The 26583-nt window shown below is 39.4% G+C and overlaps 1 protein-coding gene across 2 annotated transcripts in view; it reads right to left on the reverse strand.

The window, feature by feature from the left end:
- Tmcc1 (transmembrane and coiled-coil domain family 1) overlaps positions 1-26583 on the reverse strand; it is a 120211-nt gene that overhangs the window by 63132 nt on the left and 30496 nt on the right. Inside the window, exon 2 of one of the 2 annotated variants that reach the window (XM_059258432.1) lies at positions 22798-22929. The exons of the other annotated variant lie outside the window; for it this stretch is intronic. Within the exon in view, the coding sequence (XP_059114415.1) occupies positions 22798-22929 (132 nt within the window). The remainder of the gene's footprint in view (positions 1-22797; positions 22930-26583) is intronic. 2 annotated transcript variants of the gene reach the window in all.

The raw sequence follows: 26583 nt of genomic DNA on the forward strand, positions 1-26583 counted from the left end.
AGAAAGACTGCCAGCCACCGCCACGACAAGCAGCATGTGAAGATGCCGGTAAGCCACGAGCCATGTGGCAAGATATAGATTTATAGAAATGGGTTAATTTAAGATATAAGAACAGTTAGCAAGAAGCCTACCACAGTCATACAGTTTGTAAGCAATGTAAGTCTCTTTGTTTACTTGGTTGGGTCTGAGCGGCTGTGGGACTGGCGGGCGGTGAGAGAGATTTGTCCTGACTGTGGGCCAGGCAGGAAAACTCCAGCTACAGTACATATCTGCTCATGCACTTCATGACTAGAAATCCTGAGGCCCGGAGTTGGTTTTTGCATATTATCATGTAATTTTGTTACATATTATTATGTAATTCTGTTGTAATAACTGGCAAGTTATTAATTCATATCCTACTTTATTTCCAAAAGAGATTTTAGAGTAATTTACAAAGCCAGGCCCAGTGTCACTCTCTCTTCCTGCTGCCTTTAGATCCAGATGTAGAACTTTCAGTTACCTTTGCAGCACCAGGTCTGCCTGAAAAGCCACCATGCTTCCTGCTATGATGATAATGGATTAAAACTCTGCACCCGTAAGCCAGCCCCAATTAAATGTTTTCCTTTATAAGAGTTGCTGTGGTCATGGCATCTATCCACAGCAATAAAACCCTAATTAAGACAATCACTCCACAGATAAGGTCAGCCTGGGCTATGTGGACTCTTTTTTTCAAACAAAACAAAAACAAATTTATATGCACTTAAAAACTTCAATAAGAAATAGTATTCAAGAATAAAAGGTAATGGAGAGCCGGGCGGTGGTGGCGCACGCCTTTAATCCCAGCACTCGGGAGGCAGAGCCAGGAGGATCTCTGTGAGTTCGAGGCCAGCCTGGGCTACCAAGTGAGTTCCAGGACAGGTGCAAAGCTACACAGAGAAACCCTGTCTCGAAAAACAAAAAAACAAACAAAACAAAAAAAAAAAAAAAAAGGTAATGGAGAATTGGAAGAAAGATAACTGAACTATAGATTGATATAAACTAAGGTCACTACAATTGAACACTCTGGATTTTTTCTGGTACCACCAGTTTTTACTATAATTTTTCATTAGCTGTTAAAAAAAGTGCTACAGAATTCACCAACAACTTAATGAAGAAACGTGTAGTAGATGAGTGTGTAAGAAATTTTTAACAATGGTTTTATAAAAGGTAGAAAGGCATTCTTTATAGATGATTCTTATTCCTATATTCAATAAAGGAACCAGCCAAGGCCTGTGGCTTTTTCATAATCTTACTTGATACTGGGAAAGAGTCTAAGCGACAAACAGCCCATAAGCCTCTTTGCATAAGGTTTCAAATGTCAAAAGTTTAATCTGGTTTTTGTTAGTTTGGTTTTGTTTTTCTGAGACAGGGTTTCTTTGTGTAACAGCCCTGGCCATACTGGAACTCACTCTGTAGACCAGACTGGTCTCTAACTCACAGATACAGAGTGCTGGATCAAAGGCATGCGCCACCACTGTCCAGTTTAATCTGGGTTTTTAACACAAGATGGTCATCACAAGGTTGAACTCATAGGGGGCAATAGCAATGGACTATGTAGTAACAGCTAAAGAATCCTCCCCTACATTTTAATTTCTCTTTACACCGAACAGGTCTAAAGTGAGAAGTCCACAGGAGTCTGCATAAGGAGTATTAGGGAATTTATTAGCATCTAAATTGAGGAAATACACTCATGAATATAGAATCGAGTAGACAGCTGAAGTTGTCCTCTGTTCTGACCGGGAGGGAATCCACCTGGCAGTTTGATCACACAAGCAGGCAGGAAGCAGGGAGAAGGGACCTCATGACCCCTCTCCCAGCAAGAAGCACTGCCTCCTTCGGACAGTATAGCCCAAGGGCAGAGCAAATACCACTACACAGGTCCATTGCTATGTTAATGAGGTGTTCAAAGGAAGAAACATTTCGAAAACTATTCTGCAATTTCAGATCTCTTGACCTTAAACACTACTTAAACAGGAGGGCGACCTAGATTAAAAATTCGATTACTCGTCCCTGTAATTTACATGCAAATGTACATATGCAAAATGAGGAGTTATTTGCTTTCTCTCCACTAATGCTTCTTAGCTCAAATGTCCTTTTAAAAAAGATTTCAGTCCTGGGAAGCTGAGTAGAGTAAAAGTGAAGTCAGGTCTCTGTGATCTCTAAGACTTCCTTCCGAAAGTCTTCATGCGATCAAATGTCTCACATGAGAATGGACTCAATATGTACCAGTTACCTTTCCTACTCCACTCCTCTATCTCAGATCTCCTCTTAGACCATTCACAGAGGGTTCCATGTAGAAACTGGAAGTTGATCAGAAGCAGAGTTCAAAGTCCTGGGCTTCCTTGTGCCAGCCAACTTGCTAGCCTCTCCAATGGCTAAACTGCATCAACGAGCAGCAGTCCCATCACCTGATAACTTTAAGGCAGCAGCAATGGATGTAGCACAGTGACAAAGCTTGACCTTTGTACTTGGTGTCAAAAGAGAAAACAGCACAGAACAGATGAAGGAATAAAAGTGGGTCTGGTCTTCCTTTAAGAGCTCTTTTTGTGTATGGCTGTTCAGCTTATATTCCCAGAAAATGTTTGCCAGCTCCCAGGAGCTCTCAACTTAGCTATTGGAAGAAGCAGTGTACAGTGATCATTAACAAAGTTTATCCCAAGTACTCCATGAGTATTTAAATTATGTGTTAAATAAAAATAAAGAATGTTGGGCTCAGTATTAGAGCATTTGCCTAGTATGAGGCCCAAGGTTAGATTCCTAACACCAAAACAAAATAATAAAAGCATGAATACTGAAAAAAATTTACTTTCAGGCTAAAGTGACTTCAAAAAAAGTGTAAGGTGCTCAAAGATCAGAGCTTCATTACAAAGTACTGAAAAGATGCTTAGGGAATTAACACAGGAGAGCTGAGAAAGGTCTTCATGAACATGACTATCAAGTTTGTCTTAGCTTCTTGGTCAGCTGAGATGTGAGCAAGCAGTTGCCAAACACTTGTATTGCCATGAAGCCAGTCGCTCACTGCTGTACTTCTCCACCATGATAGACAGCAACTACTCAAATCAAACAAAAAGTGACAAGAGTCTATATATGGCACCTATTCCTGTCCCACAGAACACAACATGAAACACTATTCTTGCAACCAACTTCTGGTGAAGTAGGTAAAAAAACAAACAAACAATCTCTAAAGGAATAGCTGGAAGCAACAGAAAACTCAAGATTAAGCAACTTCTGAACAATGACTAGGGAAAAAGAAAAAGAGCCTTTCTGTAGGAGCTAGAAGAGTTAGCATTTTGTAAAGACACAGAAAGTGATGGTGTTACCAGGAAATAGCAGGGACAAATTTGTCGCACCCTGGTTCATGGAATCTCCCTGTGCCTTCATGTTTTAAACTGGCCTACAGTTTTAAGCACTTATCCAAGATTCTGCATATGTGAGATGTTACTGATGTCTATTAAAATGACTTTACATCCTATCAGGATAAGGAAATAAGACAAACAAATTTTAAAATAACCCTGATATATTTAAAGATACTCATTTTTAGTACAGGATGAAATTTACTACATAACAAAAATATATGTGCAGGGCTGGTGAGATAGCTCTGCAGTTAAGAGCATTGACTGTTCTTCCAGAGGACCTGGTTTCAATTCCCAGCACCCACATGGCAGCTCACAACTGTCTGTGACTCCAGTTCCAGGGGATCTGGCACCCTCACACAGACATACATGCAAGCTAAACACCAACGCACATAAAAATAAATAAATCCTAAAAAAAATGTATATGTTCAATTTAAACAAGAGTATGACTATGAGAACTCTAAGAAATGACCTCTTCATATAAAGTCAAGTCTGTTAACTCCTTGGCTTCCAGTACTTACCTCTTCTCCCCACTGTGACTGCATCGTCTCATTGATCCTGTCTTTCCTTTGACTTTTTAACAGAAATACAGTTTCTAGTGCACACTTGGACAAGCTCTATGTGACTGTGCTTCCAAGCACAGCTCTTCCGGGCCTTACAGATTAATCACACGGGATGCACCTTTGACCCTGTGAACACAGGACACTGTTCCACCTCACCTCTGAAATCATGAACCTTAGAATTCATCACCCTTCTAGAATGGTATCTTAAGCTCTTACATATCTAACAATCTTAACCTCTTATCCCATTTCTCCCAGAATCTAGTATCTTTCCAGCTACAGTCATGGTGGCAATAAAGAGATCAAGCAGAACTGGATTAGTACTGGATTTCTATTGCCACTGACAGTATGACTTTCAGAACTATTGATCACTGGTTTCTTTATTATCAAACAGGGATCTTGTATTCCTTGCAGAACTGAGACACATGTACTATCAGCTGCTGTTATCACCACTACATTGAATAGAGTCATTCTTTAGTATCCAAGGAGATCTGTGTTAGTATTCATCCTCCGTGGACTTCAAAATCTGCAAATGTTTAAGTCCCTTATATAAGTGTAGAAAGCAGGGAAAGATAGCTCAATTAATTAAGAGCTGTCATACAGGCATGAGGGCCTGAGTATATTTCCCAGTGTCCACATAAAAAGCCAGGTGTGGTGGCATGCATCTGTAATACCAGCACTGGAGAGGTAGAAACAGATGGATCCCTAGGGCTCAATGGCCAGCCGCCAGCAGAGACTATTTAGTGAGGTCTCAGATCCCCAAAAGAGGGTCTGTCTCAAAAATCAAGGTGAAACTAGTGAGATGGCTCAGTGGGTAAAGGTGTTTGCCACCAAGCCTGATGACCTGAATACACTCCCCAGAACCACATGGTGTTATGCAAGAACTGAATCCTGTAAGTTGTCCTCTGAATTCCACATGTATGCCATGGCATGCATACGATGCACATGCATGCAAACATACTTAAGAGTAAATGAATGTAATAAAATAAAAGAATTCCAACATGCACACACCCAAACAACCAAGGGAGACAATTTCTGAGAAACAACACTCAAGGCTGACCTCTGGCCAGCCTTGTATGTGCACGCTCACAAGTATGTTCACTTGTACACCTACATGAACATGTGCACACATGGACACAGGGTAGGATTTTCCCAGAACCCACATATAAGCAGGCTTTTTCTTTTGGGCCACCAATCAGCTCCACAATCATGACACAGAGACCTCTTATTATTTATGAATGTTCAGCCTTATCTTATGCTCATTTCTTGCTAGCTCTTACAGCTTAACCTGTTTCTCTTCATCCCCATTTTGTCTCAGGCCCCCCCCCCCCTTTTTTTTAACCTTTCTTTCTGTATGTACTACTGGCTGGCAGCTGCATGTCTCCTCTTTCTCCTTTGTTTTCTTCTTCTCCGGAGCTTAGATTTCTCCTCCTACTTATTCTCTCTGCCTACTAGCCCCAGCTACTCCTCTCCTGTCTATCTATTGGCCATTCAGCTTTTTTTTTTTTCTTTTTTTTTTTTTTTGGTTTTTCGAGACAGGGTTTCTCTGTGTAGCTTTGCGCCTTTCCTGGAACTCACTTGGTAGTCCAGGCTGGCCTCGAACTCACAGAGATTATTAAACCAATCAGGTGCCTTAGGCAGGCAAAGTGAAACAAATGCCAACACATCTTTACAGAATTAAACAAATACAGCACAAACAAATGTAACACACCTTCACATAGTTAAAGTAATATTCTGCAGCATAAACAAATGTAACACATCTTTGCCTCATTAAAATAATATTCTATAACACCCACACACATTCTCCCATCTGATATAACACAATTTTCTATGTAAGCAACTGTTACACTGTATTGCTTAGGGAATAATAAAAAATGCCTGCATATATTTCTTACGGTTTTTTTCCCCCTTGACTATTTCTGGTCTGCAGTGGCTGAAGCTACACTTGTAGAACACATACAGTTTATGAACACAAGGCAGGATCCTACTGCAGGCATCGTCAATCCAACACCCTCCTCTGCCCTGCTTTTGCTCCTGCACTCACACATGCACATCTTCCTTGTTATCTATCTTTTAATTTGAGTTAAAAACATCTTCTCTGTCATATAAAATCAAAGCCTTTCTTTGCATTTTGCTAGTTTCATTTGCCAAGTTGCATTTGTTTTCAAAAGAGCAGACACAGCCATAATGTACTTAATGAAGCTGTCCATAGTGAAAGGCTTCTTGAGCTTCAAGGACAACAAAGAATAAGATTTTAAAACAACTTTAAAAGAAATTATGCAAGTTTTCTGGTCTGGAAGCACAAATCTGTAATTCCAGCACTCAGGACACACAGACAAAATGAAAATGAAATCAAGGTCAATTCCATCTACACATAGAGTTTGAGGCCTGTCTGAGCTATAAGAGATTCATCTCAAAAACCAACCTAAGCCAGGTGGTGGTGGCACATGCCTTTAATTCCAGCACTCAGGAGGCAGAGGCAGCCCTGGCTGTCCTGGAACTCATTCTGCAGACCAGGCTGGCCTCAAACTCACAGAGATCCACCTGCCTGGGCGACAGAGTGAGTTCCAAGAAAGGCGCAAAGATACACAGAGAAACCCTGTCTCAAAAAAACAAAACAAAAACAAAAACAAACAAAAAAACCTAAACAAATCTAAGTTTTTACATATGCAGATTCATTTTCACTAACACTATTCCATGCACCATATTAGGTGCAAAATGGATGGTTAATTGCTATAAGACACATGGCCCTACAGCCTCACCCTGTAGGTACCAAGAAGGGTTTCAGAGGTCTAACAGCTTTGCTAGTAATTCAAGGAAGCACCTGGGGACCAGTGACAAGAAGGATGGCTTATCACAGAGTTTTCAGAACATCAAGTATTTTTAAGTTGAAAAATACATTCACAATTTTCTATAAAAAGTAAGAAGTGTGCATGTGTATATCTTTGCAATCATAACACACCCTAGTATATACTACATATATAATTTTAAATGAGTTGGGGGTGTAGTTCCATATTAGTCCCTGAGTTCTATTCTGTGTGTTTTATATACAGTGAACATAATCCTTCTAACACACATAGGTCATGACTATTACTTAGATCCTCAAATCAAACATAAAGCTTTGTGGACAAGAAATGTGCTCAAGGTAACAGACGACAGAAGAAAAAGGAATAAAAAAACTAAGACTTTCATTGTCTAAAACCCATCTGTATTTTTAATGATTATATTTTTTTCATTTTTAGAGTACATCAAGAATCTTTATTATTACTCTATAGAAAGTAAAATTCACATTTCAGAAGTGAAACAACTTTATCATTATGATACAACCAAGAGAATATAATATCTCAGAAAATAGTACATTGTTATGTGCTGAATGACAATGAACTACTTTCAAGATTCCGGTGTCCCTGAGGGAGCAACTGCAATCTAGGAGGAGATTCCCTGACTCAAGAACACAGAACCCAGACAAACAACAGAAGAGCATGTGCTTACAGCTTTCTACATGAATTCATGTTTGGAAACTCACTCTTCTCTTGGGCTTGTACAAGGAGATTACAAAGCACCTCGTCGTCATGTCCGTTTCCCACTTAGCAGTCTCTCCTTTGAATGCATAGTCAGAAGACCACCGGACAGCTTCTCTGACTTCTTCAGCCTACCTGTTTCTACAAGAACCCTTGTGCTCAGAGCAAATGCCGATGGGAAATGTGCATGTCCACAGCTGTGGTGTACAGTCCCCAGGGTAACGTTGCCAGACACTCTGCATCCTCAGGGTTTTAACCCTCCACCCACATCCCTGCTTCAGCTGGGAGGAAGTACCCTGGAGAAGTACATGTGTAGACTTAATTTTTTTTTTTTTTGAAAATATGTAGACTCCTGTGCAACATGAAGTATTAGAAACCCTGGTCTAAAACTCTGATTCTGCTAGTGGACTTGGTAGTGGACTAGTCCTTTATATTTGTATATTACCTCACTTGTGCACTTGTATTAGAGGCACTTTCCCATAGAGATGTTGGGAGACTTGAAAAGTGAGTCCAATATAAGAACATAGAAATAATTACCTTACCAGTGTTTTTAGGATTAGAGGAAGTCACACTAGTTTAATTCTCATATTTATTTACTGTGTATGTGTGCAGGCATGTGTGTGTGTGTGTGTGTGTGTGTGTGTGTGTGTGTGTGTGTGTGTGTGTGTCTGTGTGTAGGTCAGAGGATAATCTGTGGGATGCTATTCCTTCTTTTTACTACATGGGTTCCAGGAATCAAACTCAGGCTGTCAGGCTTGGTGGCAAGCACCTTTGCTCACTGAGTCATCTCACTGGCCCTATTTTTTTTTCTCCCTATACTCGATCCCTTTGCATTCTTTTTCAGTGTGGGGAGCAAGGTTCAGTTATGGTATTATCTCACCAGCACCCTATAGAGGCCCACAGCAGAGCAGGCACTGGTTGGCGCAAACTGGAGCAGAAACAACTGCTGCCTTAAAGGGCTACTGCTAGTTTTGTGAGCTTGGGCCAGTTTGAGTTTCTTCATCAGTACAAATGGATCATATTTACTCTGAATCACTGCTGTGAGAATGAAATATATTAGTAGATAAGAATAATTTTTCTTTAAGGCATATACTAGGCATTCAATCAACTGTTGATTCCCCATAATAATTGAAGATTAAACTTCTATATTTAATTCTGCAATACATGACCATTAATAGAGACCACAGATTTCTAAAAACAAATTCAAGTCCCCTATTTTTTCACCTTCCTTTAAATGAATACAATGGTTCAATTTTTTTTGCTCATATACTGTAAAGGTAACAGTAATAAAACAACAACAACAACAACAACAACAACACATTCTTGCTCCAGAAACAAAATGCACATATATACAAATTTATGTATAAGCCCAGGATAGCTTTGGATCCAAGGCTGAGGTTCCTTAAGTAACCTTTTGCTTTGGTTATCACACAGCCCACAGTTAGAACTGTGGTCCAACCTTATCAAGCATAACCTGATAGCATACAGATTTAAGTTCTTATCTGTTCTTTAAAAACCTCTACCATTCACTTGAATGAATTTCTGTCTACAACAGACCTAGTCAGAAGTTGTATATACTTATAATACTTGATTTAAAAAAAAAGATTTAGAAATCAGTTCTTCCTTCAGCTTCTTAGCATTGCCTTATAAACCACGTTTCTTTTAAAAGCTTACCAACACTTGACCGCCCTTTTGAGAGGTACATATGTAATATCTGGTCCATTTATTTATAAATACATCCTTTCAAGTTACATCCTAAACTACACTCATAATTTTATTCCATTATTTTAAAATATTAAAAGTTTTAGATATTAAAATCATTGAGATAATTTTAAATACTTAAAAAACTTATTTCAAGTTTCACTGTACCTTCCTTCTTTTTTATACTAGAAACTCCTTTTATCACAGTAAGGAATTATTATGATCCCATTATTATCCTCAATATATTTGCTTATTTTGGTACTGCCTACTTACAGGCAACCAATTTTTTATCCAAGAAGCCACATTCTCATTGGTTCTGGACCCTGACCCCTTACCACGATGTCCAGTTTCACATTATTAGCCCCACTACTCTCAGCTCTGATGTATCTGAGTACAATACTTCTGTTCACACTTACTCCTTTTATACCTAAGAACCTACTTCCCTCCTAAACTAAGCGTGTGTGTGTGTGTGTGTGTGTGTGTGTGTGTGTGTGTGTGTGTGTGTGTTGGGGGGAGTATACAGACTAAAAGTCCTTACAAATATCTGGCAATAGCTTAAACTATGTTCCAGGAACCTCAAGTCTCATGATTACACTGATGTAAGTAGACATGCCATCAGGTCCCCTCAGTGGTGCACTGCTATTTGGGTTTTGCTTCTTACACAGATAGCTAGAAATTTTTTAAAGTGCCAATTAGGAAATAAACTTCTGTGCATTTTTCACTAGTCATTATAACAGTTAAAATTTACTGAATATTTACTATGTACCCAACACCTACATTAGATAGTTGCTGTTTATATAATTTGTACTTTCTAAATAACCTAACGTTCTTGCCAAGGAATGAAAAAACTAGGAAACAAAAAATACTTAGAGAAATACTTATCAGAAGCTACCCTAGGGGCTGGAGAGATGATGGCTCAGCAGTTAGGAGTGCATACTGCTTTTACAAAGGACCTGAGTTTAGCTCTCAACACCCATGTCTGGTGTCTCACAACCATCTGTATCTCTAGCTCCAGGGGATCCAATGTCTCCTTCTAGTCTCCGTGGGTACCAGGCACATATATAGTGAACATACATACATTTAGGCAAAACAGTCATACATATAAGATAAAAATAAATCTTTTTTTTAAAAAAAAAAACACAAACACAAATCCCAAACAAAGGAGACAGACAACTTATTCAAACTATACCAGGAAGAAATCTGGACAGAAAGCATATCTCCTCTAAGTCTGGTAAATTGTTCAAGAAAATAAGACTTCTGAGACAAGGTTCTCACACTCCTATTACGAACTTAGCTCTGGTAGTCTTCAAAACCTTCAAAGAACAACCACTCTATTACTTACAGTGAAGGGGACTAAGAAGGGGAGAATAAATGGCTGTAGTTATATACACATAGTTAAATTTTTAATATCCTTTTAAGACTTTTTTTTTTTTTTTTTTTTTTTTAAGACAGAGTTTCTCTGTGTAGCTTTGCGCCTTTCCTGGAACTCACTTGGTAGTCCAGGCTGGCCTCGAACTCACAGAGATCCGCCTGGCTCTGCCTCCCGAGTACTGGGATTAAAGGCGTGCGCCACAAATTTTAAAAAGATATCTTTATTACTTCAGAAGTAAAAATAAAGATGCTTTAATATACAAATAAGCCATTAAAAATCTCAGCTTATTAAAAAAATCATGATTAATTCAAATTTCATTTGCCAAGACCAAGTTTTAACTGGGGACTCTCTGTGTAGACTGGGCTGGCCTCAGACTCACAGATCTCCTTATTTTTGCCTGCAGAGTGCTGGGATTAAAGGTGTGCACTATTATACCTACCTACTGTTATACAAATTTGATTCTGAAGTAGCATATAGGATAATAGGGAAAGGGAGTGCTTAATATGGAACACGAATTCTATGATTTATCCCCTTACAAACAGCACAGACACGATGTCTTTAGGCAAACGGATATTCTAGAAACACATGAACATACAGACCAAATGTTCAGGTGTACAGACAGAATGAATCTTGCTAGGAAATGACATTCTTTCCTGTGAGTATTCCAATATTTTGAGGACTCAGTGAGTTTTAATATTGCAGCAGATCTTTAAATGGTAATTTCATTTTTGTCAACAGAGGACTGTTTTAGCAGGACATAAACATTGCACTATCATGAATTTTTATAGAAAATGCATCTTTTTCTTTTTGTACAATTTCACCGGCCTGCATCAGGAATAGTTTCTTTGATGTGTCACTGACAGAGTTTTTGTTTGTTTTGTCTTTGTTGTTTGAGACAAGGTTTCTCTGTGTAGTGTAGATGCAACCAACGTCTTATTAAATAAGAAACACAGAACCAATGCAAAGAAGAAAGCCAAGAGATCAGAGCTAAGAGCCTTACCCGCCTGCTGCAGCTATCCTCTTCAGCCAAGAGACCTCTCCGAAAGAGACCTACTTCCTGTCCGTTTGTCTTTATATAGTCTTTCTGTTTTGCCTTCTCATTGGTTGTAAAACCAACCACATGACTGCCTCGTCTGACTACTTGAAATAAAGAATAAAGTCTAATGTATAATAATGTATAAATAATGTCCCCTGCCCTTATAAGAAATGGCAAATCATTGTCAAGATAACTCTTCTGCTAGCCTTGCATGGCTAGAATTCTTAACAGAATACAAAGGTGAGAAAGTGATGCTGTTCTTCTTCATTTACAGTCATTCTAGTATTTTAGGATTAGAGCATTTCTAAAGATTTGTGCTAACGTGCACAGAGAACAGTGAAGATTCTATTGAAAAATTGTACAAATTACATTCACAATTTAAATCAATCTTATAATAAATTCTATTGTAAACATTATATTGAGATGGAATTCATGTACTAGATAATTCACTCTTTTAAAATACATAATTTCATTTCTCAGAACTACACACTCTTACATCACTATTGTGGCATATGTCCATCCATCCCTCTGAAAAGAAACTCTGTGACCTTAGCTACCAAACACCCATTCCCAGCTCCCAGCAGCCACTCATCCACTTTTTTTTGGTTGTTGTGTATAAACAGATTTACATAAGATTGTTTTGTATTTGGTCCCTCATTTAGCACATCTGTAAGGCTCGTTTATGCAGCACATTACTTGGATGCATTATTAAAGTAGAACAATATTTGGTAAAGCAAATAATCACCTCTAACTTAAAGATAAAGCAAATAATCACCTCTAACTTAAAGAGGTATATGGGCTCGAGAGATGTCTCAATGGTTAAGAGCACTTGCTGCTATTGCAGAGAATCTGGGTTTGCTTCCCAACACCCAACTAACACTCTCAATCCTCTGTAATTCTAGTCCCAGGAGATCCAGTGTCCTCTTCTGGCCTCTGCAGGCACCACATGCATGTGGTATACCTACAAACATGCAGGCAAAACACACAAAATAAATACATCTAATTTTTAAAAAAGGGTATATATTTCTGTTTACTTGAGATATTTTATAGTTATGATACCAGAGTATAAGTCTCTCTCATAATTCAGAATGAAGATGTTTAAGTAAATAGGATTTTAACTCTTTAATCTCTGAGGACTATTATTATTTCAATTTTTAAAATTTATTTATTATGAGAGGAGGAGGCAAATGCTCTGTGACGTACTTGTAGAGGTCAGAGAACAACTTTCAGGAACCAGTTTTCTCCTTCCACTGAGGGTTCTGGGAATCCAGACCTGGTCACACAGCAAGCACTTTTACCTGCTGAGCCAACAATCATTTTTTTTTTTTTTTGGGGGGGGGAGCTCCTAAATTTTTTGCACAGATTTATTTATGTGTATGTACATATGTCTGAGTGTAGATATGTGATCTTTATGAGTGTAGGTGCCCTTAGAAACCTGTGGTATTGTATTCCCCCAAATATTGTGCATGCTAATAAACTTATCTGGGGCCAGAGACAGAGTAGCCACAAAATTAAACATAAAGGTTAGGCAGTGGTAGCACACGCCTTTAATCCTAGCATTCCAGAGGTAGAAATCCCTCTGGATCTCTGTGAGTTCAAGGCCACATTGAAAATGGCCAGGCATGGTGACTCACGCCTTTAATCCCAGAAAGGAGCATTTAATCCCAGGGAGTGATGGTAGAAGGCAGAAAAATATATGAGGCGTGAGGACCAGGAACTAGAAGCATTTGGCTGGTTAAACTTCAGGCTTTCGAGAAGCAGTTCAGCTGAGACCCATTCTGGATGAGGACTCAGAGGCCTCCAATCTGAGGAAACAAGACCAGCTGAGGATCCGGCGAGGTGAGGTAGCTGTGGCTCGTTCTGTCTCTCTGATCTTCCAGTATTCACCCCAATAACTGGCCTCGGGTTTGATCTTATTAATAAGAACTGTTAAGATTCATGCTACAGAAACCATAAGAGAGTAATTAGATCCCTTAGAACTGGAGTTACAGGTGACTGTGAGCCACCCAATGCGGGTGACAGAAATGGAACCCGGGTCCTCTACAAGAGCAGCAAGCACTCTTAACCACTGAACCATGACAATCAGTTTTGACTGTCCACACGTTTATGCATAAGAACTTCAAAGGCTCCATGATTTGATTATAAACAAGTTTGGTGAGAAATGCCTGATGAGACATGATTTAAGAAACTGGATCTGGGTATTTGTTTTCACTCACTGTAAATTCTGCTGATTCAATTTGTGGTTTCCCTTTGTTACTGTCCTCTGCCCAGAGAAACTTACACCATTTAGTCGTTATCTATTTCAAAAGAATAAAATTTGAGAATTAATTTTTAAGAAAAACATGGGTCCAGGTTAAGCCTATATACTACAGTCTCAAGTGAAATTAATATACCCCATAAGAGAAAATAAGAGTAGGTTATAACTTGAAGGCTATACCCTAGCTGTCTATTTCATACAAAACTTCTCTCTTCTTGCACTTTAAGTAGCTGGGTTTGTGTAACTATTAACAAAGGCTTGAATTATGTAAGTCCTAAAGTCTTCCAGCTGTTTTTCTCTTGAATCCTTCTGCAAAGGTATAAAGGACATGGCACTATACAAAGTTTGTCAACAGGACTGGAGGACTGCCTGCATTCACTTGGGACCCCTAAAACTATAGTCTTAGCAAGAGAAGGGTCCCGAGCACACCGCACATACGGGCCAGGAGACAGTTCAGTAGGGAGTCGAGCTCCTCCACCTCTGCCTAGTTTGCAAGAGGCTCTCAATCTCATTGCCCGTGTTCTCATGCTGACATCTGCAGACAACAGAAACTTCGGTGTGTTACATTCTCACTTAGAGTAAAAAATTAATAAAGAACAACTAAGTATCACTTCTCATCTTACTTCAAAAAATACTTTAAAAAAAAAAAAAAGATTACTCAGGAGGCAGAGGCAGGCGATCTGTGAGTTCGAGGCCAGCCTGGTCTACAAAGCAAGTTCCAGAACAGCCAGGGCTGTTATACAGAACCATACAACAAACATTGTAAATGCTCTTTGTTATTAGTCACAAGTCTCCTTGGGTGAAAAGCAATGAACAGCATTCTGCTCTTCTTCAGCAGAGAAACAGTAACCGTCAAGGGCCTGCTGAGTCAGCACTCTAGGCCTCTCGCTGTCTTATGTTTCATAAATGCAAATGGTCTTTTACACAATGCATTTTTTTTTCTTTTTGGTGAAAATAAAACTTTGTTTTCAGGTTGATTTTTTTAAGGCATGGTTTTACTCTGTATGAAGCTCAATCTGGCTTAGAACTCATGGTAATCCTCCTGCCTCAGATTCCCACGGGCTGGGATTACAAGCATGAGCTACCATACTTGGCCAAAATGGAACTTCTATTTCCTATGTGTCACTAAAGAGGAACCCACATTATGCTTGGTAAGCAAACAGACCTTCTAAGGTTGTGTGTTTTATGTTAACTTGATATAAGCTAAAGTCATCCAAGAGGAGAGAACCTCAATTAAGAAAATGCCTCCAGCTGGGTGGTGGTGGCCCACACCTTTAATCCCAGCACTCCAGAGGCAGAAGAAGGATGATCTTTGTGAGTTCGAGGCCACTCTGGTCTACAGATTGAGTTTCAGGGCAGCCAAGGCTATAGAGAAACCCTGTCTGAAAAACCAAAAGGAAAATGTCTCTGTAAGATCAGGCTCTAGGCAAGCCAGTAAGGCATTTTCTTAATTAGTGATTGATGGAGGAGGGCACAGCCCATCATGGGTGGGGCCATCCCTGGGCTGGTGGTCCTGGGTTCTGTAAGAAAGCAGGCTGAGCAAGCCATGGGGAGCAAGCCAGTAAGCAGCACTCCTCCACGGCCTCTGCATCAGCTCCTGCCACCAGGTTCCTGCCCTGTTTGAGTTCCTGTTCTGACTTCCTTTGATGATGAACAGTGATGTGGAAGTGTAAGCCAAATAAACCCTTTCCTCTCCCCAAGTTGCTTTAAAGGGTCATGATGTTTTATCACAGCAATAGTAACCTTTACTAGGGCAAGTAGGTAAGTACTTGAAGCACCAAGGGACTCTATAATGACCTCTCCTATGCAATTAAATCAAAAAGCAAAAATCTCAAACTGCAGATATATTTGCAAAGGTATTAATAAGGTCAGTTGATACAACACTTGAAACACTATCAAAATCTTCCTAATGTACAGATTTCAATTCTAAACCTTCATACATGAAGCCTCAGACCACAGGAAGTATGTTATGATGTGAGTTCTTGGATCCTGCACAGCCTTTGCAAAAGACGTTTTCTACTTGAAGAAAAGACTAGGTTAGGCTAAAACCAAAATTAAGTATCTGGTCCCCTAAACAATCATGATCACTACTTTAATAGAAACTGAAGTGATGGAACAACAGAAGCATTACCAGCATTGTGGTGGTTTGAAAGAAAATGGCCCTCAAAGGTAGTGGCATGATTAGGAGGTGTGGCTTTGCTGAAGTGGGTGTAGCCTGATTGGAGGAAGTGTGTTACTGTGGGGGCGGGCTTTGAGGTCTTTTTTGCTCAAGCTTCACTCAGTGTGATAGGCAGACCACTTCCTGTTGCCTGCAAGCCAAGATGTAGGATAATCAGCTACCTCTCCAGCACCATGTCTGTTTGCATGCCACCATGTCGCACCATGATGACGATGGACTGAACCTCTGAACTGTAAGTGAGCCACCACAATTAAATGTTTTTTTAATAAGAGCTGCTGTGGTCATGGTGTCTCTCTACAGCAACAGAAACCCTAAGACAAGCATTATCCTTAAGTGATTAATCAAATCAGTTAAGAAAACTCCTGACAAATATATGGAAGGAAAGTCCAACATTTTCAGTTATCAGCAGCATACAAATCAAAACTACACTGGGATTTCACATTACCCCAGTCAGAATGGCCGCTACAAGAAAACAACAAGTGCTGGCAAGGGTTGGATAGGGTGGTGGCTTTACACTGCTGGTAGGAATGTGAATCAGTGCAACCACTCCAGAAACCAGGCATGGAACCCACTTGCATAACCCAGCTGTCACACCACACAGTCAAAGGAATCCAAGCCAGCACATGACAGAGACAACTGCACAGCCATTGAAGTACAATTTCCAGGAGCTACATTATGGATAAGTTTAGGTTCTGATGGATAGATAAAGAAAAGGTGGTATGTATAAAATTGGATTTTATTTTGTGGGAAAGAACAAAATCATGACATTTCTGGGAAAACATAAGTTCCAGGATCATTACGTTAAGTGAAATGAAGCCAGCCAGATTCAGAAATACAACTATTGTATGCATCCTCTCAATCATAGAATATGGAATTAAAAAAAAAAAAGACATCAAAGTAGAAGGTAGATTCTGAGAAAAAGAAAGGGACTAGTGTGAGTGTGGAGGAAGGATAGGAAAAGGTAGCAGGCAAAGTGACTTTGACCAAAGTATATTCTGCACAGATATGAAAATGTAATAATGAAATCCATCATTACACAGAATTAGCATACACTGTTAAAAAAGGAAAAAAAATGTGTACCAGGCATGATGACAGATGCCTATAATCCTAGCATTCAAGGAGACTGAGGCAGAATACTCTTGAGTTTTAAACTAGCCTGGGATACATGTACAGTGAGACCCTATCTTCAAAAATAAGATAAAACAGGGCTACAGAGATGGCTCAGTGGTTAAGAGCACTGGCTGTTCTTTCAGAGGACCCAGGTTTGATTCCCAGAACCCAGATGGTAGCTTACAATCATCTGCAGCTACAATCCTAGAGCCCTAACACCCTCTTTTGGCCTCCATGGCACCAGGCATGCATGTGGGACACAGAGATAAATGCAGGCAAAACGTTCATACACATAAAATTTAAAAATAAAATAAAACAAATCAACCGATCAAAAACAAAACAACACAAAACCACTGGGAAGTGGTGCTGCATATCTTTAATGCCAGCACTCAGGAGGCAGTGGCAGGCAGATCTTGGATCTCTGAGTTTGAGGCCAGCCTGGTCTACAGAACAAGTTCCTGGACAGCCAGGGCTACACTGAGAAAAAAACAAAAAACAAAAACAACAACAACAACAAAAAAAACAAAAAACAAAACTAATAATGACAACAAAACAAAAAACCACCACCATAAAAACCCAACACCCACCCTAGAGCCTCTGGATCCTAGACGGTCACCTTTTGAATGGCTCATAGCCAAAAAGCTCTCAGAAATCAATATGACCCCAGCAAAAACTCTGGTATATTAGAGGACAGGTGTGACAGTAGGACATCTGATGCTACTGGCTAAAGAGTGGATAAAGTTTCAATGAAGAGATTGGACTAGGCCAGAAAGGGGAAAAAAGGATCAAGTGATTTGAGCTGAAAGGAAAACAGAACTGGAAAAACAAAGTGAACAAACCCAGAGTACTGAAAAACAGTGAACAGCATGCACTGATCTCACAGATGAGAACTAAGGCTGCAAAGCTGGATTAACTGATGCAAGTTATATAGGCGTGGGCAGTAAGTAAAGAAATAGGAATTTCACTCTGAGTACAGAGAGCACCGAAGGCACACAAAGAAGAACTATGGAAGACAGAGTTTAGAAAGACCCACGTGATGTTTGATTTGGTAAAGGTGAAATTGGAATTGGGGAGCTAGTTAAAAGGCTACTATAATTAATTGTCTTATAAAAAATGATGCTGGATGGGCAGTGGTGGCAAATGCCTTTAATCCCAGCACATGGGAGGCAGGTAGGTGAATCTCTAAGGCCAGCCTGGTCTACAGAGTGAGTTCCAGGACAGCCAGGGATACATAGAGAAATCCTGTCGGAAAAAAAGTGATGCTGACCTGAATGAGGCTAGTGGCAATGGGATCAATGAAAGGAAGATACATAAAAAACTCAAAAGAATTAGTAAAGTGTGGAAAACAAGGAAGAAAGAAAATATAATGCAAAAAGGCCACTTATTTAAAAAAAAAGTTACTATCCTTCCTATATAAAGAGAGAATGCACAAGGTTGAAGAGATTCAAGCAGAAAAAAGAAATACAAACAGCTTTCAACACATGGAGATACTAAGCAATGCTCACAATGAAACGCTCACAATGAAACGATACAGATTAAAATCACAGTAAGATACTGTTTCTAGTTTATCAGGTTGACAAAATTTACAAAGCTACAAACTGCGCACCTTAGAAGTAGCTGATGGGATAAAAAATAGTATGCTCCTTTTGACAGAAATATCACAGAACCTAAGAAAATTACTCCCAGCAATTAATCCAAAAATAAACTAGCAAACAATATGAAAAGAGAAAATATAAGTTGGACACCTAGCTCAGTGATTAAGAGCCCTTGCTGCTCATCCAGATGACCCAAAGTTTGTTTCCAGCACCCACATGACTCACAACCAATTGTAACACCAGCTCCAGGGAGATCCAAAGTCTCTGGCCACAGCAAGTACCTGTATTAATGTGAACATATCCATATGCACACAATTAAAATAATAAGAGTAAATATTTCAGGTGGGACATGATAGCATATACCTTTATCCTAGCACTCAGGAGGGAGAGACAAGCAGGTCTACATAAGTTTGAGGCCAGCCTGTTTTACACAGCAAATTCTAGGTCAGCCAGAACTACATAGTAAGACCTCATTTCAGACAACAACAAAAATGAATAAATAATAAATAAATATAAAAAAAGAATAAGTGTGCTAACTGCAGCTGTACTTATAAAAGCAAAAGCTGAAAACAAGTCTATGATTCCACTGCACAATTGAAAGCACCCAGTTTTAAAAGGGAAAAGGTTGTGAGATCTCAGAATGGATCAAGTCATAAGAAACAAGTGTATTAAAACAGCATATCATTTTTTAAGGAAACTTATTGGGAGAGGTAAAGGTTCCAGGGGAGTTGGGAGATGAGGAGCCAAATGAAAATCAAGATAGAAAATGGAATCAAGAACAAAATGGAAATGAAGACTGGTGAAAAAATAAAGTTACTGATAGCAAGTAGTATAGAGATAAGGAGAACAGCTAGACTACAGAATATGCTATTTTGTAGAATTAATTTCAGAACCATGTAATGTTCTATGTTCTTATAAAACCAAATTACACAAACAAACAATCAAAAACAAACAAACAAACAAAACCCCAACCCAAACTCAGTATACAAAGTGATACTGAAAGACAATAACAGTAAAAACCCAGTAAGCCCAATACTATCCAGTCGGTAAATCAACAAAGGGAAGAGAAGACTGTCTCCTTTCAGTAGACATCCAGGCACCACACAGAAGCAATGTGCACAGGCAGGGCTCCCCAAGGGGAAGGTGGACCATGGGCTGAACAGTTTCTTAGCTCCTGCGATAATGTCCAGACACTTCAAAGTGTTTTACATTATTTGATGACTTTATTCAATTAATGTAACTCTGCAGTTATCTATAAAAATAGAATGTTATACATATGTTCTCTTAATGTACCACTTTTCTTTTTTGTTGTTAGTGTTACTTTTGATTTTTTTGAGATAGTCCCACTATGTTCCTCTGGCTGGCCTGGAACTTGCCATGTAGACCAGACTAGCTGTGAACTTGCAGATCCTCTTGCTTTTGCCTCCAGAGTGCTGGGATTACACATGTGTCATCATGCTTGGCTATTACACTCCCTTCCTCCCTGCAGATCACCTTCCACATGTAAGTTAGGAAGCTGCAAGTTGGAAGCACAGTAGTACACATAGATATACGGTCACTGCCTCAAGAAGCTTTCTTTCCGTGGAAAACAAAGGCAAATTAAAACAGTGACAGTTCCTGGAGGGAGCACAGAGGGACTCACCTAAAGCCAGTGGGTCAGAATGACTTCTAAGTGAGCCCAGAGGACAATCAGAACCTCTGTAGGGTTGCTTGTTTGTTAGGGATGCAAGGTTCAAGGGGTGGGGTGGGGTGGGTTGAGGGCTAAGAAAAGTAGTCAAGCACAGAACAGCTAGGGCAGGGCTCACTGACAAGTAAACAGTAGCTCTGTATGGCTGGTGGGAACATGGGCTGGAAGGCTGAAGGCTGAAACTGAAGAGGTACGCAGACTCAGTCCTAAGAACCTCTATAGATCATGCTAGGGACTTTCAATGCTATCCTCAGGGGTCAGCCAAGAATTTTCAGCAGAGAAGTATGATAATTAAATCTGTCTAACCATTCTCCATAGACACAGGAAAAGACACAGGGGCCAGGAGACCAGCTAGTTAGAAGGACATTAGGGCAGAGCATGAACACCTAGAAATGTGCTATTTGGGAGGTACTCAGAAAGTAGAATCGAGGAGCCAAAGCTACACAGAGAAACCTTGTCAAGAAAAACTAACCAACCAACCAACCAACCAACCAACCAAACGAAAAAGTTCAAATGCAAAAAAAAAGGTATAAATCTCACGTTCCTCAGAGCTGTTTCAGAGATTTTTTTTTTTATTCTGTCCCTGTACTTCCCTTGGGCAATAATTTGTTGTTCACATATGGAAGATGTCCAAATCAATGTCTCCAGTGAAGAACTTTATTCTGAACATAAACCCTGCTCTTTGCCCTCATACCTCATCTCCAGACTTAGTCCTTCATTACCCCGATCTAGGCTCCTTGTAGCATTTACCACCATCTGTAATCTGCTTTGATTACTCACTTCAAGATAATTGAGAACAGTGACCTAACATTTTCATACCTTGTACAGATGGTACAATTTTCAATAAATATATGCTGAATGAATTAATAAATAATAAAATAAATAGAACTAAAACTTATTAACTCAGAATAAAGTTTTTCACTGGAGACATTGATTTGGACATCTTCCATATGTGAACAACAAATTATTGCCCAAGGGAAGTACAGGGACAGAATAAAAAAAAAATCTCTGAAACAGCTCTGAGGAATGTGAATATTTAAAAAATGAGCAGAAGGAAAGAGGGGAGAAAGAAAGATGAAGAGAAAAAGAGGAAAACCAGAAAAGCATTGCAAACTCTTGGTGCCACAGAAGAGACTTCTCATTAGAAAAGGCAGCTTGAAGATGCAAATATGGAGTCAGGTACTTATCTAATAAATGTATCTATCAGGTACCCACCATGTGCTAGGGAGAACTATGCAAGGATATAAAACTAACCAGGAAAAAAAAAAAAAAAACCAGTGCAAAACCACTTAAACAATGATACAACCTCTCAGAGCAACATTCAATCCCAACTGTAACCATCCCAGCACTGAAGGAGTAATGGAATCTTATCCACCAACTGCTGGTCACAGAAGAATTATTAAGGAAAATGGGACAACTCTCTTATAGAAAGCTGAGGAGAAAACTGGCTGATGTAAAAGAGCTGTAGCCAGAGCACTTGATAGAGAGGAAAGGGTCCACATGAGGTATGGGTTTGGGGGCAGCTGTGCGGAGTTTGATCCCTTTTAAAATTCAGTAGGAGGATGTGGCTCGGTTACAATACAACAGGCACCCTGACTCACTTCTACTACTGTTAAAGCATATCCCCTTCACTGATGGGAAAATGAATACTTGGGACACATTGTGCATTGAAAAATTTACAGAATCTTCCTAGGGGAACACTTTGGACTCAAGAATGCATGTTTATTCTAAAAACAATAAAATAATGGTGTTCCTTATGGGAAAACCACAGGCAGTTCCATCTCAAGGTCTCCCCCAAGACTCCAGGTTGGTTTTAGGAAGAGCAAAAAGCACTGAAGTGACTTAGATCATGTCACTAGACTCATTTCAGTGCAAGGCAAGTTTATTTTCTACTTTTAGGATGAGACATCATGACCAAGACAACTTATAAAAGAAAGAGTTTAATTGGGTTTACAATTACAGAAGGTTAGAATTTATGATGGGGGACTGAAGGCATGGCAACATAAGGCATAGGGGCAGGCAGCTAAAAGAGCAGTTGAGAGCTTACATCTTGATCTCAAGCAGAAGGCAGAGGGTGGAAAGCATTCACTGGAAATGATGCAAGCCTTTTGAAACCTCAAAACCAGCCCCCTATGACATACCTCTTCCAACAAAGACACACCTCCTAATCCTTCACAAACAGTTCTACTAAATGGTGACCAAGTGTTCAAACATTTGAGCCTATAGGGGCCATTCTCATTCAAACCATCACAGCAGGTGAACTCCAACTCTCAGGTCTGATCCAGACATTGACCACACATCTATCTTTTCTCTCAAAACACAAGATCCTTGGGTTTATTCCAGAACAAGACATCTTGACTTTTCTAAAATAGGAATGCATAGAAGGAAAAATGCAGTTGATCCCCTACCTTCCATGCCATGCAGTCCAGGCCCCAAGCAGATGCATCTTCTTCCAACACACAATGCTTTCCACTGATCTGCTCTGATTTCTGGGATTCTGCCTGAATTCCAGCCACCAAGGCTCCAGGGAAATCTTCCAGCTAAAGGAAAATTATTTTTCTTGCTTTTCTTTTGTTCTTTTCTAACAAACTGCTAGTTTTTTTGTTCATATCATGTGGGTAGCAGGGCTAAAGGCCTCTGCCAGGCAGACACACTTAGCAAGCAAAGAGTAAACAAGACACATTCTGTTAAGCTGATGTGCTCGAACAGCAAACCACAGCATTTAGAGTGAAAATTTCCAGATCATTCCCAGAAGATGTGTCCGTTTATTTGTTCACTCTCTTCTTCTAGACTATGAATGCAATATGACCAGCTGCTTCAAGCTCCTGTTGCCTTGTCTTCTCCACAGTCCCACAGGGAAACAAATCTTTTCTCCCTTGGAGCAAAATTTAAAAAAAAAAAAAAAGAAAGAAAAAAAGAAACCCAGTACAAAATTTCCCTTTAACATTAAGGCTAAAAGAGCATGGAATTGAAGCAGGAGGTTGTAAGCACAGCTGTACGGCTGTGCGATGTGCTAGTGTTGGCTGCCTCAAGCCAGGCTAAGGATGCTCGGCTTTTTCCGCCCTCACTATAGGTTGAACTCCACAGTTCCTGAAGGGCAATAACAGTGCTAGGGGAACTTTTTTTAAAAAAAGGTACTATGTTTTTTTTAACAAAATTATTAAAAGAGGCCAAGAGTATCCTAACGTTAAAGTTTTTGTCTTCTAGTTTTACTTTTCCATTTGGTTTGAGATAGGGACTTATTCTGTAGTGCAGGTTGTCCTTGAAAGCACGGCAAGCCTCTAGCTTCAGCCCCTCAGTGCTGTTACTATAGGTATGTACTGTGTGGTCAGCTTTATAGCTTGTTTTTTTGTGTGTTCTGTTTCTCATCTGAGACTCTGGTCCTGAATAGTTGTCTTGATTTGAACATCAGTCAGAGTTCAGCAAGTGACCATACACACAGCATTCCTAGCATCAGCAAGAGATGTGGAAAGGGCACATGTTCCTGGAAACTAGAGAGCAATGTGTGGTTTCCAGCTTCAAGTCCTCTGTTAGATTTTACTTCTAAGAAATGTATTGCACCACTGCAAAATTAAAAGATCTCTTCTATTCAAACACAATTTTCTACTCATTGGCTAAAGTCAACAAACTCTCTTAATATCATTTTCTTTCTACTAACAACTACAACACAAAGTAGTCTTTGTGTCCTTAATCTTAAACTCCAGCTTCTATTTTCATCATCTGTATTCATTATTTCACTAAATTTTTTTTACAATAATATCATAAAAAGATGTGAACCAGTGTTATTTGTAGTACATTTAATTTATATAACACTTGGTTCCTTAATATGATAAATATCCACAAGATGACAAGTAATTGAAAACCACAGAAAGAACATATTCAAAGTTTTTATGCTAAAGATTTGCACCCTGAATTCTTTTTAGACTTTAGCAGATCAAGTAGCCTAAAGAATAGGAAATATGGGTCAGGAAATATGGCTCAACAGTTAAGAGTACTTCCTGCTTTTGTAGAGGACCCAAGTTTGGTTCCCAGTACCCATGTCAGGTGGCTCAAAATTCCTTTTTTTTTTTTTTTTTTTTCTTCAAGACAGGGTTTCTCTGTGTAGCTTTGCGCCTTTCCTGGAACTCACTTGGTAGTCCAGACTGGCCTCGAACTCACAGAGATCCGCCTGTCTCTGCCTCCCGAGTGCTGGGATTAAAGGTGTGCGCCACCACCGCCCGGCTTCAAAATTCCCTTTAACTACAGCTTCAGGGCATCTGATGCCCTCTTCTGGCCTATGAAGACATTCACATACAAATGCATACACAGGCATAGACATACACACATATAAATTAAAAACAAATCTTTAAAAGAACAGGAAATATAAAGTCCTATTTTAGCTAGCAAAATGCCAATCATACCAACAATCTCTACCTCAGACACAAACAGTGCTGGAGAGCTTCCTCTTGGACACATTCACTCAGTCTTCAAGACTATCCCTAGCTTCACTACCGACATTCCTGAGCCAGTCACTTTATCTTCTTAGGCAGCATGATCAATAAACATATTATGTGACTTTTATTCCTTAGTGTTATAGAGGAAAAGGTATTCAATGTTCTTTCTGGTACTGAAGCCTGACTGGCCTTCCCCCCTCACATAACTGCAATACTTATTTGCATCACATTTTCTTCAATTTACCAACATAGGCTGTCTTTAAAAAACATTTATCTAAACTAGCCCAAAATAAAATCTTCATTCTGGTATCCAAACTTACAGACCTGGCTCCAACCAACATTAGCATATATATATATATATATATATATATATATATATATATATATATAAATTTGTTGCCAGTGTACATGCCATTGGTCATGATGTTCTCACTGATCATTGAGGGCAGTTTATTCCCAGTACCACATTCATTCTCATGTGGATAAATTGTATGTGTGACAGTTTCAGGTTCAAGGGACATTGCAGAATATAAAATTCACACCATTATTTGGACTGATGAAGTTTTAATTCTTTGTTTCCTTCCTGCCACTGACTCTTTGCATACTTGTCTTTTAAAGCTCACTCTTTCAAGCTGGCCTAGAGTTCTCACAAAAATGGTATATAGGCACATTTTTATACAACTGAACAGAACTTAGTTTTGACTTTTTTCATGATACTGTCCCAGCTAGAACCTGAGGTACTCAAGGAATTTGACAAGGAATAGGAAAGGTCAACCAGTGTGGCTGGAGTAGGATAAGCAAGGAGCTAATAGAATACAACGTCAGAGAGTAAATGAAGAAACATGCTGTGTAGGGCTGTACAGGCCAGATAAGCTCAAGAAATGGAAGACATGGAGGATTTCTGTCCCAGGAATAACATGAATAAAACTTAGGACAAATGTCATCACTGTGGCTCCTATGTTAAAGGTGTGAGGCAATACTGAATGAATGTTGTTAGACCAGCTGGGATGTTAATGCACAATAAAGTCAAAGAGTATAGGATCAGAAATGAGGCCACAGCTTCAAAGTTGTCAAGAAATAGCCAATTTTTAAAGATTTATCAATTTTCATTTTTATGTGTATGGGTGCTTTGTCTGTCTGTATGTATGTCTGTGAATCATGTGTATATCTGGTGTCTACAGAGGTCAGAAGAGATTCCCTGAGACTGGAGTTATAGATGGTAGTGAACTACCATGTGAGTCCTCTGGAAGAGTAGCCAGTATTCTTAACCACTGAGCCATCTCTCCAGCCTTGATAGCTAAATTTAGGTATGTTTAAAAAGTAGAGCCAGGGCTGGAGAGATGGTTCAGAAGTAAAGAGCACTGGCTGCTCTTCCAGAGGACCTGGGTTCAATTCTCAGCACCCACATGGAAGCTCACAACTGTCTGTAACTGTAGAGGATCTAACACCCTCACACAGACATACATGAAAGCAAAACATCAATGGATATAAAATAAAAATAAATAATTAAAAAAAGAACCAAAGGAATCAGCTGAGAAATTTAGAGGAGGAGGAGAAGTAAGTGGCTCACATCTTTAATCCCTACACTTGGGATACAGAGTTTTCAGACAGCCTGGTTTACATAGAGAGTTTCAGACTAGCCAGAACCACATAAAGACATCCTAGAGAGAGAGAGAGAGATGGGTATGGATATTAAGATTGTAGTCCTGAAGGATGGATGTGACACTAAACTAGATGGGAAACTGAAAAGAATCAGAAGTG

The sequence above is a fragment of the Peromyscus eremicus genome, chromosome 3 (assembly GCF_949786415.1).
Source record: "Peromyscus eremicus chromosome 3, PerEre_H2_v1, whole genome shotgun sequence".
NCBI classification, from domain to species: Eukaryota; Metazoa; Chordata; class Mammalia; order Rodentia; family Cricetidae; genus Peromyscus; species Peromyscus eremicus.